The sequence below is a fragment of the Seriola aureovittata genome, chromosome 9 (genome assembly GCF_021018895.1).
Source record: "Seriola aureovittata isolate HTS-2021-v1 ecotype China chromosome 9, ASM2101889v1, whole genome shotgun sequence".
Lineage (NCBI taxonomy): Eukaryota > Metazoa > Chordata > Actinopteri > Carangiformes > Carangidae > Seriola > Seriola aureovittata.
In genome coordinates, this window is record NC_079372.1 from 27,796,056 (window position 1) to 27,811,761 (window position 15,706).

At 41.4% G+C, this 15,706-nt stretch overlaps 1 protein-coding gene across 4 annotated transcripts in view; it reads right to left on the minus strand.

Annotated features, from left to right (window-relative positions):
* Positions 1-15,706, minus strand: part of plekhg5b (pleckstrin homology domain containing, family G (with RhoGef domain) member 5b) — a 75,509-nt gene that overhangs the window by 38,130 nt on the left and 21,673 nt on the right. Inside the window, exon 1 of one of the 4 annotated variants that reach the window (XM_056385187.1) lies at positions 2,885-4,102. The exons of 2 other annotated variants lie outside the window; for them this stretch is intronic. In XM_056385187.1, the coding sequence (XP_056241162.1) occupies positions 2,885-2,887 (3 nt within the window). In that variant the 5' untranslated portion in view covers positions 2,888-4,102. Of the gene's footprint in view, positions 1-1,960; positions 2,020-2,884; positions 4,103-15,706 lie in introns of those variants that run through there. One more of the 4 variants, XM_056385188.1, reaches the window with a different exon arrangement.

Sequence of the window (15,706 nt, forward strand, 5' to 3'; positions counted from 1 at the left end):
ACGACACCCCCCCCTTTAAACTTGAGTATGACTCCATACCTAACACTTTATCATGTAGAGAAAGCCAGCATGCTCTGCCTTGTTACGGTTGCTAAAGCTATATGGACAATTACCTTTCTGAGCAAACTGTCAGTTAGCAAACAAGCAAACAAGCAAACAGTTTAGTCACTAACTGAATGTGCTGCTGAGAATGGTCTGTAAACTGTGAAGGATGTTTAGTGAACACTTTGGGTAATAACTGTACTATTTGTTTTTGTTTGCACTCCCAAATAAGTTTTATATGATCGTCCGACTGCTTATGTATGTTGTCCTCAAGCCTCTTCTCAGCAATGTCACAGCTTCCACAAATCTCTCCCACTAACTTGATGAGTAAGTCATTTTTACCAGCAGCAGTGGTGGCCAAGTCTGAGTTGCGATGAACTGGACTGTTATTATGAGACGGAAATACCCAACAATATAACATCCAGTTTATCAGACACATTTAAAGAGTCCACATCATTTTGTGTGACTCATTTACTTGTTCGATAGTGTTTGGACACCAGATAAGACTGCAGACTGTGTAATTGTTCACAGTATTTCATAATGTCATCCGCCTCTGTACTGTGACACATACTGTGGAAGGTTTTTTTTCCCCAGATTTCACACTATAGACACTTAGGAGAAATTGGCCAGTTTCCCATCACTAACATCAGTTTCATATTCCCACTGTCACATGGCTATGGATGGATTATGAGAAAATGGGTCCTTGAGCACAGACAAGCAAAAGGTCCCCCACACAAAACAGGTACAAATGAGGCATTGTCATAGTCACTTGGTGTGTCCTTATGTTTGTTTTGTGTCCTCATTTGGTAGTTCTGCATCTGTTTTTGGTTGCTTTGTGTTTCGGTTCGGCTAATTTTCATCTCTTTGTAGTCATTTTAACTGTCCGCATTCATTTAGTCTCTTTACGGTAGTTTTGCATGTCTTTATGGTATATTTGTGTTTCTTTGTGGGTCTTTTGTAGGTCTCATTGTGGTTATTCTGCTTCTTTTCCTTATCATTTTGCATCTCTTTGTATCTTTTAATTAATGTCTTTGACTTTCAAACATGAACTATTAACACCTCTGGCCCAGGGACTCCCAACCCAGTCCGACCCAGCCCGTTCTGTAATCTATACATGAACATAGCAGCATTTGCATTTCCTCTTCTGGTAATCACTATGCAATTCACTGTTGTGTTGACTACAGATATTCATTAACTCTCCAGTGAATGTCTGCCCTGATGGTACGTCCATTTATAACCTTTGTCACATCTCTTATCCCTGCCACTACCCCACACAGCAGATCACCACACACACAATCTAAAGGTAAAGTCACAAACTGCCTGAAGATTCATCTGACAGCAAACAGACACTGCAGGTTTGAGCATTTGCCACAGAAAGCAAGAAACTCAAGAACAAACAAGCACACAGGAAATACTGTAACTCCTTTTTTGTGAACTAAACTATGCATTCCAGTCAAAGGTATGTTTCAACATGCACTGTAGTTTGCCCAAGAAAAACATTACCTCCTCATTTTTCACAACTAATTTCCCCATTAGACAACTGGATACAGTTGTTTTTTTTTCAACTAAATCAAAGCACAAATTGAAACTGGCAACATGAAATTATTTTTCTATTCCTTTATAAATTGCATTTGGAAGAACTTTAAAGCAAAAGCTGATGAGATTTAAATGTTATTTAATTGTTTTGAGTTCCACTCAAGCTGAAACACAACTGATCCCAACCCCCCGCAGCACAATCAAATATTTACATGACACCCAAAATGACATACGCCAATGTCACAGTGTCGTCACAGAGAAAAACAGCACATTCAAGCTACACCACTAAATCCTCTTAGACCTGAAGAACCAAACACATCCAGGCTCAACACTATTCATCTCAGGGTGATCAATACGGCTACATGAGAAAAGCACCACTCACCGGCAGCTGGTCTCTCTCCGCTCTAACACAGTCAAGTGTACTGACTGCTGTCTCAGGCAATGTTGCCTGGACTATGACGCAACCAGCCTTCCTAACCATAGCTTCAGGGTAGGAGAAGGAGAGATAGACAGGAGGGCGGTGAACAAGACCAAAAAAGGAGGAAGTGAGAGGAAAAAAATAGAAAAAAAAGAACTAGGTATTCAAAGTCAAATTTGAACTTCCACTGAATGCTGATGTGGGCGCAAGCGCGTCCAAATATGACATGGAAATTGATTATTTGGAAACCACTTCCAATTTGGTACAAGTAATATGGAAAGGAGAGAACGCCGGTGGGTGCCAGGGGGTACCGCTGGTCTGTTGATATAAGAAGCAGATGTGAAATATGCAGACATAGGAGGAAAAACAGAGTTTTAAGTGCTGCTCCTCACAGATGTGGATGTGTGCTACCTTCACAGTCTCACACAGCAAGAGAAAAGTCGAGATAAAAGACAATCAGTGAAGAGGCGCTGCAATGGTATATCAATCAAAAATACCAAACATTTGACAGTTACACCGTCTCAAATCAGAGAATCTGCTGCTTTTCCTTGTTTTACAGTATAAATCACTTCAATATCTTTGGGCTTTGGACTGTTGAACAAAACAAGACATCTGATGATGTCACATTTAGCCCATGGAAATTAAAACAGACACTTTTCACTGTATTATTGACCTGACCATTAATCAAATAATGAAAATACATGTTAATTGCAGCCCTAGTTTACCTCTGCTTTCCTTTACTTTAACAGAGAATGAATGACAACTGCAACAACACAAGCATACCTATGATGTTTATAGAGGGAGACTCCAGCAAATCATTCTCAGAACATCAAATTTTCTTTAATGAAACTGCCTTCAAGCTCACTTGGTCCTTAATTATTTACATACCATAGAAAAACTCCACTTCCCGGGAAAAGCAACCCCTTTGAGTTTCAGTGGAAGAACCAATCAATAGCTCCAAGGTCCAATAGACAGCAGGTGGTAAAAGTTTTAGTCCGCAGCCTGAAATCGAACTTGCTCTGTAGTCCCCCTCAGATGAGCGTGTCAGTGCGTTTCAAGTTCCTAAAATAATCCCGAGCTTCAAGGTGAAAACGCCGGACGGAGTTAATCTGACGGACGGTGGGATCGAATGAACGTGACGGAGGCTGAGAGGCTCCTTGTGTTTACTACAGCTGTCTACTGGGAAGACGCAGAGAAAGAAAATCAGCAACCCCGCCTACCTTCTCAATCACACCCCCACAACCTCACACACATCCTGGCTGACTCATGTGGACTGAAACTGATCTCTTTTTTGAGAACCAGAAAAGTTTTCCATCTGACGAACACTTCTTTGATGTTTCATCTGATCCAGATCCAAGTCGAATCCAGTGAGCAGTCATCAAACTTTCTCTTATACATGTCCGTGTTAAACTGTTCAGCTTGACTTAGTGCTTCATTTGAACTCTGACCCTGCAGGGACAAAAGGCCAAATGAGTTCAGCTAGGTCTCCTTTAAATGTGCTGACCAGTGGAAGAGTGGGAAGTAAATCTGTTCGAACAAAAACAACATTACCAACACACAGTTATAATACCACATTCTTTGTCTACCTCCTGTTTGGTATGGATCAGTTTTGAAATCAAAAATGTACAAATTGAATAAGGAAAAATGAAAGTCAATGACTTTGGTGTGGCATAGTGTTAGTTGATTGACAGAACATTAATAACAATTCTGATAATGTATTAATCAAATCAGTCCTGTCTGTTATGGCTCTCAAAGAACTTTAGGTTCTTTTCCACCAAAAGTTCAAGGAACTTTAATTTTCCAAGAACTCATTTCCTGGAAGTTTGTCAGGGGAGTAAAAGTTCCTCCAGCACATTGAGATTTGCATTTCATCAGCAGGGCCAAAGATCTGTGAGTGATTATGCAAATTAATTCACTGATGTATCAAAACGGTCACTTTTAATATCATTTAAATACACACAAAATGGACAACAAAGCCTGGAATTTGTCATCAATGCATTCGGCGTAAAATCTCTGGCGCTGTCCTAATTGTTGTCAGCCACAACATTCAAGCAAAACGTGTTTGTAGAAAGCGCTGGCATAATTTGACCAATCAGCAACGTTCAGCTCTGCGAGCCCCACCCTGAAATTTCCAAACAGTGGATTTTTTTTTGGCGGAAGAACTATGTCCCTGAAGCTAAAATTAAAGGAGTTCCTCCAATGAAAACACAAATAGGTGAAGTGAGTTCCCTCAAAGGTTATCGTTTTCTGCTTTTCCTGGTTCCAGCTTCTCAAATATGAGGATTTGCTCTGTGCATTTATTATAGACAATAATAAATGACATGTTTCTTGGTTTTGGTCTGTTACTCACTTAGCACTGAGCAATTTAAGGAAATCACTTCGGCCTTCTAGGAAGTTGTGAAAGGGCATTTCTATTTTCAAGAAAATAATCTGCAGATTAATCAATGAAATACTGTATGTGGCAGTTGCAGCCCAACCTGTATTTCAAACTGGAGGTGAGGAAGACAAAGGTTTGGGTGAAGGGACAGTATCCAAGTGCATTGTGGGAAAAGGAGTCAGGAGTCACGATTATCTCAGCCTCTGGCCATTCTTCTTTCTTTTGTTCCAGTCCACCAAATGTAGTGAGTTGCAACACTCCATCTCTGGAGTTCCCCCTTAAAACTATTCTTGTAATTGCTGCATTTCTCTGTAATATATTATTGTAAACTGAATATCTTTGTGTTTGGGGCTACAGGTCAGACAAAACAAGACATCTGAAGATGAACTTATAAGATGATGTTTTATAATCAAGAAAATAATAGGCAAATGAATTGATATTGAAATTCTGGTGCAACTTTTTACTTTAGATGAATCTGTCGATTGTTTTCTCAATTTATCTTTTAGTCATCTGGTCAAATGTAAGAAAATTGTGAAAAATGTCCATCACTGGGTGATGATTAAAGAAAACAGAAATCAGAAAAGCAAAAACTAGAACATTTTGACATTTTGTCTTACAAAAGGAATATCAACAATTCATCGATCATCAATACAGTTGTTGATTAATTTTCTGTGAGTCGACTAATCGTTGCAGCCCTAGTGTGATGCCGTGTGTGTGTGTGTGTGTGTGTGTGTGTGTGTGTGTGTTGGGTGCAGTGTTGTGTGGGAGCACGAATGTTTTATATCCTAAATGTCCTGTCACAGTCTGCTGCGCTGACCACAAACACTCAGCCCAATACTCTCTGTTCTTTTGTCATTCAAGTTAATCCAAGATGAACCGTGTTTAAATCCCTCGTAATTAGTTAGCTCGCAAAAACAATTCAGACCTCCGGGGGCCTTGGGCCACATGTTTGGAATAAGAGGAGGGGGGAGGTCTTAATGCACAAACTCCACCTCTCCTTGTCCTCTGTCTTCAAAACAAGGCAACCTGTTTGAATCCATGTCTGCCCGCCCCCCCACCGTCAGCCTTAATTAGGGGAGGCTATATTTAAAGGAGTGGACAACAGCGACGCAATTACCCTGAGGGATTAGACCCCACTGGCACTGCCACTGTTGGTGGGGTGGGGGAGGGGTGGGGGGTTGAAAATGAGTGACCTCTCTTGATGCCTGACCTTGGCATTAACCCCTCAATAACCATAAGCTCTAAATTCTTTCAAGTCTTCAAGGGAACGGTTAAATAAAGGGGGGAAAACAAAGGGAGGTGTAGGCACGAAGATAACACGGATGAGCAAGTCGCTGTGAGAAAAAGACGTGTGGGAAGCGGGAGAGAGAAAAGGACTAAAGCCCAATATTTCACACGTGATGCTGCTGGAAGTTCCAGTTTTTCGTGGCTGGCTTCAGTTAAGAGCGATTTAGGGAGCGAGCGTTACACACTTCCACAGCCATAATGACAGATTCTGAATTGGAGACTGTTCAAAGCTTATTATCGCCTCTCTAACTAAAGCCGAGCAGACTGTGATTCTCAGAGCGTTTCATTAAGCAGCGGTTGTTTACATTCTCCAAACACTCAAAGCAAACCAACAATTAGTGAGGTTTGCCATGAGAAGACTCTTCGCATGCGAGGGATTTAGGTGTGTGTGTGTGTGTGGGGGGGGGGTGAAGGTTGTTTTCTCAGCCCATCTCCTCACTGGGGGCCTTCTCTTAAGTCTTTGAACCCTGGGTGTACCGGTCGGCCCATACAAGGCCATTTCCATTGGAGCATCAGTCAGGTACCCTCTTCCTGTTATTCCCTTGTCTGCCGTGATGCTGTTTCCTGACTAGGATGCTCCTGGGGGGGTTAAACTGGCGTCACTGCTACCCCACTAGTGTTTGTACTTCCCTGACGAGACATACATTCTATGGAGGGACACTCATAAGTCCAGCTTGTTTGTTATCTTTCCACTAACCATGATGGACAGCCGTCTGCTTTTCCCACATTTCGGTAGTGTTGCATCATTGCTTTGTGTCTGTGATCTTCAATTCTGAGGGGCAAAAAGTACCAGGAAGTTTTTTTTGTTTTGTTTTTTTTTTTTAAACACAGTGCATAACTGATGCACAGACTATACGCCTATCATTTTTGATGAACAACAGCCACTGTGGCCACATTTCTAAATTACAGGATGATGACATTTAAATTACCTTCATTTCCCAAAATCCTTCTCAGTCGGTTTCTCTAATAAATATTTTTATATCAACACTGGATGAACTGACTATGAGTAATAGGAAAGGGGTCACACATGGTGACTCACCCACAGATAATTATCTGTAGATATCCTCAGCTCTATGGAGTTTGAACATAATGTTTTGGATCGCTTAAATCACTCTCATTAGGTTTGTAATTGGGCCAGAGTAAAACAACTATTTTCAGTAAAAATAACAAAAAAAACAAAACACATAATACCACTGTGCGCTACCTGCCCGACACCAAATGACAGCTGGAGCAGACAACACCATCGGAGCATTTAGCAGCTGAAGAGACATATTTCCATCAGGAGTTGGTGTGGAACAAAAACAGAAAGAGAGTGAATTTTGGATCAGGCGGCCACAAACACAACTCCAAATGAAAGATAATATTGCATCATATCTGCTGGATGTATAATTAGGCAACTGCTTGTTAATACAATTACCATATCATCTTCATATGATGATAACATTGTGTCAGTCTTTTGTTTACAGGTTGTTGCGCATAATATCATTAGGTTACATGACTGAGAGTCTACACGCAAGCAGGAAAAGACAAATATGTTCCTTATTGTTTTACTTTTGTGATAAAAAAATCAGTGAAATATTTATCGACGACAGGCTAAAATGCAGCTTAACAGTGGCAACGTGCAGAGGAGTCACCTGACTGCAGCAAACTGACTCAGTAATGTTGCTGTCTAAAGTACGCTAACACTAGCTTACATTAGCCATCTTAAGCTACTGGTTATAAAAGACCAAGTCAAGCTGAGGTGTGTATATGAATTCATGAATTCAGCTTTTCAATTGTAAGAGGGAGATTGTTTTGTTACGCAGTCAGATTGATGTCTGTGTTTTGGTCAAACCCAGTTCATCAGAATCAGTGCATCTTGTTAAAATGCTCCAAGTAAAAATGATGAAATGCATTTTCCAAGTTAAAAAACAAACTAGACGTTCTTTTTATTACTTTCTCTGGAATGAGCCATCTCCTCACACTCACCAATGAGATTTCAGTCTGAGGTAAAATGAGTAACGGTCTCACATAGTCATCAGCTGCTCTTTCTCATAGGACTGGAAAATTACAGCTGGGCAGAAGAGCCGCTGATTGGTTTGCAGCAGATTAAGTCTGTGTGTGTGTCTGCACAAGAGGGAGCTGAGAGCCTGTCGCAGCCTGCTGGGTCGGCTGACATCCACATCACAACAGCCTTGATACACTGGAGAAAAATGTCCACATAAATATGGGGATATCTTGTCTAAGTAACGACTGAACACAGGGAGGATGTTCCTGTCTTTTACAGGATGGTGCGCTGTGTTAGGTGCACTTAATAAGATAAAAGTCTTGGTTATCATCAGTTGACACGTAGACTACAATCACGCCAGCTGGCTCTCAGCACAGAGGCTTATTCTTAAGCAAGACTGACGATGAATTCAGTCTTTCACATAGAGTAAAATTATTTACAAGATGTCTCATTAATGTGTGGTGACACATCAGCCTACTGTAAACACACTGCTCATTGTCACGAGCTGATTACTACATCAAAAACATGAGGTAATGAATTCTTGTTAAACTAACTCCCATACTTACATCAGGTATTTCACAGTTGTAAGTTCTTGTTTCTTAATGCTGTGTTGTTTATGCTTCACAGATATGGTTCGCATAGAACGGTCAATAATAAAGCGAGCTGGATCCAAACAGGGAGATGATTAACAGCGAATCCAGAACCATGTGTTCAAATGCAAGAGAATGCCGGTCGGTCTGATCCAGGCTGCATTTTTCCACCAAATGAAACACTCCAAGGTTCAAGTAGAAGCTGCCTGAGTACACTTCTCCCAGGTGCATCAAAAACAGCAACAGTTTTAATGATTTTTGAATGCATTTAATTCTAAATAAAGCCTGATATAATTGTGTGGCCCCTCAGCCAACTGTGCCACAACATGCTGCTGACTGAGCTGCTGGTTTAAACTGGCATGTTTCCATTTTTGTTTTTTTTAAATCATTCCACAAAGAGACATGTGAGAGTATATATTTATGAAACGTCATAATAACTTCAGTTGTTTTACAATGTAACTGGGCTCTAAAGGCCCAAATATATGTTCATACTGTTTATACAGCACAGGGTGTCTGTCTGTGCATTTGGTGCAGTGTTAATATAAACCAGTGTAAACTAGCTCCACACCTCTGAGTCTATCACAGCTTTTGAGTATTAGATGTTGCACTCCTTTTAGGTCATGAGACTGCAGACCACGCTAACACCATGAGCTTGTACTGATTGAAGTGAAGTGCGCTTGATTATCCTCCCAAAATATTAAGCTGTTGACAACATTAAAACGTACCCTGTGGAGGTAAATAAAGTGTCTGTTTACATTCACCGTTACTCACCTAAACACACTGTCTCTGTCGTTGAGGCACGATAAACGTGTCAAAACATTCCCTTTCTCATAAAACATCAAACCTCATTTTTAATATAATACGTCGAGCATTGTTTACGTTGATGTTTGCTAAGTTGCGGCCTTCACTGCGCTACAGAGTTTGAAAGAGATGTGTATCCCATCACCTGCGTGCTCGCCTGCATATATCTACATGCACTACAAACAGAACAGGGGCTCACTCGTACCAACGCTGCTGCATGGCTGTATTACTGGTCAAAACCCCACAGGGTAACTTTGACCTGACAACCTCTGAAAGTAAGCTGTTTTACTTTATTTAACTGTGATAATTACGTTCATTCTTGTGTTACTCAAGAGTTACCAACACATATGTACAGAAGAAGACTTACGGAACGAATTAGCGAAAATGTACTTGCATTATTAACAACATTTGCAGACTGATTCATAGTAGTCTATCAATTAAACTGCTGCAGTGAATAGCAGAAATAGTATGAATGAAAGTGAACTACACTTTGTCACACAGTACTCAAGTGATTTTTTAACTCTGTTAAAGGGCATTATTTCTCCATAATTAGAGTTTCAGGCATCTTCCTTTAGAACTAAACCCTGTTTAAAGTAGTTTTAGTAAAAAAAAAGAAAAAAAAACAACTACAAAATAATGAACCCCCATTTCTAGTCAGTCCAGCAGCGGAAAGTCTGTCTACTGAGCTTCTGTTGAGTGTGAACGTGTACGTCTGCGAATGCGAAGCATAGAATGAAATGCTGGAAAAGAGCGTGCACGCTCACGCTTCCTTTAATAAACAAATTAACACCCAAGTTTCTCAACAGTCTGCTTCATGCTGAAAAATGATTAGGTAACTTTTCCTCATCTCCCCCCACGTCCAAATGACTCCACAGTCATTAGAGCGTTGCAGACCACCATTTCCATTAGTGGGCTTGCATTACTTCATAAAGTAAACTTTCCAAGAAGTTCATAGTTATAGCTGAGGTCACATCCTTGTACATTTTTTCCCCCAGAAAACCAATTTAAAGACCCTGTAGTCTGCAGTCAGTCAAGTCACTAAAGTACAATAAAAGCTGTGTGAAATACATGTGGGCAGCAATCAAGAAAAACTGATGAACATACTACATTTTCCTTCTGTGAATGAAATCAACTATGACAGCAAAACAGAAACAGGCAAAGAAAGATAACATAGGAAGAAAGAATAAAAGTATATCCATAAATTAAATGACAGTTATGCCTGCCAAGACCTTTTTAAACATGAACTTAATATTCCTTAAAAGAGCCAAGAACACAACAAGGAGGAGAAGGAGAGGCAGGTAACACACAGCTGTTTTAAATAGTCCTACAGTCCATACATGCTGAGTAGCTGACTGCTCCCACCTTGCAGGAGAAGTGAGCACATGCAGGCTGAAGGATGGACCACAATCAGGCGTGTGGGAGGGTGTTATTGTAACTGCATGACACCCAGAACTTAATCCATGTCTACCAGGAAATGCCACCTAATACCTTGTTCCCTTCAGCCTTCAGCCAAATACAGAGAGTGGGCATCCAGCCCAATAAGAGTGTTTACTTAGCGACCTCCTTAGCAGCTCCTTGTCAGTGTCAGTTAGGTGAGATTTTGTTCCCGAGCAGATCAGAGGAACAGTAAGCAAAGGTTAAGTCAGAAGATCCAGTGCATCTATATTTGTAAAAAAAAATAAGTAAACAGCTAAAGGTTAAATGATTCAACGACTCGTAATAAGATGACTCTGTGTGAGATATGTCAAAGGGCTGTGTCTGTGCTCGTCTGACTAATAGTCTAATATGATATTAATTCCCCTTAAACATCGGCAGAGGATTACTCATAATGTGTGACTGAATGGGGACAAAAAAAAAGAGGGAGAAGAGAGAAAGGAAGCCAAACGAAAAAAGAAAAAGAACACAAAAGGGAGAAAGATCAAGGAGTGAGTGACGGCATGATACACAAGCCAGGTTTCATCTCTTCCATGGAAGCCTGAGTGACGAACAACGCACATTATTCTTCAGGTACATCCTGATTTATTTGCTAAGTCTGTTTCCATTGCACTTTGTCACATTTTGTTTTAATCGATACACCAACTATTCCACCATAGCCAATTTTAAAAAAATATATTTTTACCATATTTTGACTTTTCTCTGGCATTAACACTCCATTTTGAAAAAAAAAATGCACAAATCAAAGATGTGCATAAAAGCAGGTGGATTGAAATGTACTTCCAAAGAGAGAGAGAGGGATAGAGAGAGAGAGAGAGAGAGAGAGAGAGAGAGAGAGAGAGAGAGAGAGAGAGAGAGAGAGAGAGAGAGAGAGAGAGAGAGAGAGAGATTCCGAAAGTCGAACCCTGAAACTTCTCCTCATCCTCTCAGTTTCTGTCAAACCCCAACTCTCTCCATATTATCCCTGCGCCTCCAGCTGTTTGGGCTGGGAGAGGCCCGTTGCCAAGGCGACCCACACCTTAAGAGTTGTCTTGTCTGGTCCTGTCTTGTCAAAGGTGGGAGAGGGAGGGAGGTAAATGAAGGAGACAGGGATAGAGGCAAAGAGGAGGAGGGGGTGGGCGATCAGGGATAATAAGCTGTTCTATGTGTAAATCTGGATCCAGGGAAGCAAGCTCAGACTAGCACTGAGCGCTAACCAGCATAATCTGAAAAGAATCCCACCAACTCAGCCAAGAAGTAACTCTGGATTGAACATCGTCTTCCAGTTGGACACCTGCAGGCTGGTCTTAAATCCCACTGATTTCCAGAAACCCACAGCAAAGTATTCAAAATACGCCAGAAAGCCGTCTTGGATACACGTGTCGGGGCCAGCTGAAAGCCTTCGAGTAACCTTTGAGTGCTGTTGTGTAATGTGGTGACAGCGCTGAGCTACGGCAGCACAAGTACAGACGATGACACCTGGTGCGATTTCAGTAAATTATGGTGCAGGTGAACTCATCCAGTTCCAGGCCAGTCATACTGCGACTGGAGGAGATGCAGCCCCGTCAGGAGCTGATATATGGCAGGAGGAGACCAAAGGCAGGCCTGTCTGTCTGGGAATAAAATGGTTTAAATGCAGCGCAGGACCGAGCCTGAGATTCTCTCTCTGTCTGTCTGTCTGTGTTTGCGTCTGCTCTGTGTCCTGCTGCCAAGCCGCCTGGATATCAAAGAAACTATTCGGAGAACTTTCAAAAACTCTTAAAATGAAATATAAAAGTTTAATGTTTTTTTTTTTTCGTTTTCTCAGTAAAAATCTTTTGATGGGTCTAAATCTGTTCAGTGGGTGGAGTGGGTGAAAGTCAGGGGATATATTTATGTTCCTATTCTTCCTAGAAATGCAGAGTGGGCGAGCAGCAGTGCGAGCCCTGCAGGTCAGGGTTGCCATGACATTGCCCCCTGCTGTTTAAAGCTTGTTACAGGCAAAATACTCATAACTATTGAGCAACAGCCATAAGATTGAGCTAAATGACAAATACACTGTCAGAAACGGTTACACAGTATAATAAATTTGACTTTTTTATAGCACGGGAGTGCCAAAACTAACATGACTCAGCGTCTCGATGTTCCCACTTCACACCTCAAAGTACTAAAAGCAGCAGAAATATTAAGAATTGTGACATCTCAGGATATCCCCTCTTTACTAGAGCACAAAGGGTCAATGCGGGGTCAACCCGTATAAAACGAATGAAAAAAAACAAATCACTGATGCATTACGATGCAATAATCTATTATATAATAAAGAAAGTATAGTGTTTATAAAAAGTATCTTTAAGTATTAAATCATGTAGATTTAATGTGACTCAATGTGAAAACAAAGTGAACTAAATTAATTGCAGATACAAAATACTTGTTTGGGGTATAAATACACCTCCATCCTGTTGACACACTAAACTCAGCTGCTGATGTCTGACTCTCAAGTTTGACCTTGAAACTAAGTCACTCTTTCAATTAGTGTGGTAAAGTGTTTAAAGCTGCTATAGTAAATATTTTTTATGTTGACAATGGAACAAATAGATTCATGTATGCAAGTGAAAGCTTTAATGCTTTAATGTTTCGATTCTCTCTCATCAGTGTTGCACCAGAAACTGTAGGTAACAAAAAAAAAAAGTCTGACAAATCGCAGTTGTAGCCTTTTTGTCTGCTAAGTGAAGGATTTTGTTCCAGTTGGAGGATTTGTAAGTCAAGTTGTTTTTCAACAGATAGCTAGTTACTTGGATTTTTTTCAATCTTTGCTATATCGAAGGAATAGCAGATATGATCAATAATACATACATATGCATATTTAATTATGTGATATTGTATTGCAGTCATGTCCATGCCACCTCCACCCTCTACGTTACATGTTGTTATGGGGTTTTTCGGTGTGTTGTTAGTGTTGTATACTATTTATTCTCTGTTTTTTTCTGTAATGTACATCAATGCCAGCAGCAAAAGGCAGACAACGGCTTAGTTGCTTTTTACAATCACATGCTTTTGAAGAGATGTTATACATCGGAACAAATAACCAAATTTATGGAACAATGTGATAGTAGTTGCTGAAAGGATCCAAATCTGTTTACTGCTAATAGGTCAAATGACTGATGCTTTCACTGAGTGATTCTCTGGTCTGTGTATCTGCTGTCAATCTGTCCATCCATCCCAATCCACACTGGCCTACAAGCCTTTCCCTAATCCCCTTACATAATAACATCAACCCTGACCAAGGAGACAGGTGGTGTTAGACCTGCTTTTGTCCCACACCACCTCCCCCTTGTGCCACAGCAGATCATATAAAAACAAATGCATATGGCACGTGAACTCTGCTTCGTCCTCATTCACAACTCTGAAAAAACAAACAGGAGGGACCTTGTGATGCGAGAGGGGCCAGAGAGTCTCAAGTGTTTTTGTTTTTCAGGGAGAAGTGGGGATGGGAGACTCAATAATGTGAGAAGCAGGGGAAGAGGCAGCGAGGATAGCTCAGGTTAAGCTCTTTGGCTCTCTCTTCTTCCCCCACTTTATTATTCTCAGTTGCCATGGAGAATAAACTATATATAACCACCTCTCGCTCTCAGCTTGCTGTTTGAATTCACTATCTTTTCCCTCTGTCCCTTCCACAGAGAAGACAGCAGGGGACAACATCTCGATTCAAAAGGGAAAATCCATCTAATGCCCGGCTCTAGTGGCAGAAGTGAGCCGACAAACCAAAACAACCCGAGAGAGAGCGACCCGCAGACCAGACACTCTGTCGGTTTCCCTTGGTCTGCTGGCCAGACTCCCATTTTCAGAAACCAGTGGCTTCAAAGTAATAATTCATTTCACAGTCTGGTGGCCAGACACAGAGCCCAGACACTCACGCCCCTTTTAACACCTAAAAGAAGAAAAGCAGCGTCGCCACTCTGCTTCACCTTCACTGTGCTGTAATGCAGCACAGGGGACATGCAATAATCTCTGGGTCAAAAGCTCAGGGGGACCAACGGGAGTTATAGGGATACAGTCAAGAGGTGTCTGCATCTTTATTTTTAAAGCTGTTTCATTTTCAGTTCCTGTTTAAGTGGCAGTAAAAAGCATTTTTGGAGGAGTCCTTGTGGGTTAGGAGTTTAAGGCTGTGGCCATGTAATAGCACAGCACAAGTCCTGCAAATTACTACATTCTTTAGAACTGCCTTCACAGTGACAAAGGCATTTTCTGATCTGATGGCCTCTTATCAGCTGGACGACATCATTTCCTCCCAAAACCGTTCCAAATCACTGTTTCAACAGTGAAAGCATTTTGAGGTTGAAGTTTGGTTGGGTTTAGGTACAATAACAACTTGGTCAGGGTTCAGGAAAGATCCTGGTTTGGGTTAAAATAAGTACTTGTTAAAGTTGGGCAAACCTCGTGGTTAAAATGACCACTTTGGTAATGCTGAGGGAGATTCGTCATCATGGGTAAAGAACAGTGACTCAATAGGAAATGGGACACGAAGCGGTCTCCCTTCTCAGTCTTTCTGTTGACCGATCCATCCACGTAGACCTCCTCTATCTGCAGACTTAGTGAGCCTCGTACCGACATCACACTATTTTCTCCAATGGAAAAAATTCCAACAGCTGCTGGAGGGTTTGGTCACTTGAACATAAACAAATGTCATTTTTGGGCATTTGCTAAAACAACTCATTTGTCTTGGGAGGACCAGAGGTGCAGTGGTGCATAGACGCAGGTACAGAGTGAACACCGACCTCCGGGCAAGAGAATTTACTGCATACCTGCCTAAAAATAGCTGCAGATACGTATCGGGGCACATCTTGAAGACTACAGGCAATCACGTTACAGTCTTTCATGTACAATGTGTGGAGTTCACTGAAAACCAGAGACCTCTGTTCCCTGACTGAGGCTTTTTAGGGCTGTGCCTCCCCACAGGCAATGTAAGTACCCTATTAAATCTGTACCAAGCCTGGGGAGAAGTGCTGCCCGAATGACAGCACAGTATACCCATCTACCAAGACAGCACTACACCACTGGAGAGGACAGCCTCTATTCACAACACCCACTGTTCAAGCCCAGGATTATAACGCAGGTCTGGGTTCTATATTAATACGGTGAAAGTATCAAAGTGCTCAGTCCACAAAGAAATGCTCACAGCCTGTATTCAGAAACTGGACTTCAGGACTTGATATCACAACAAAGCAGTCACCGCCCTCAGCAATGCCCCAAGCCCCGCCCACCTGGACCCACAATCC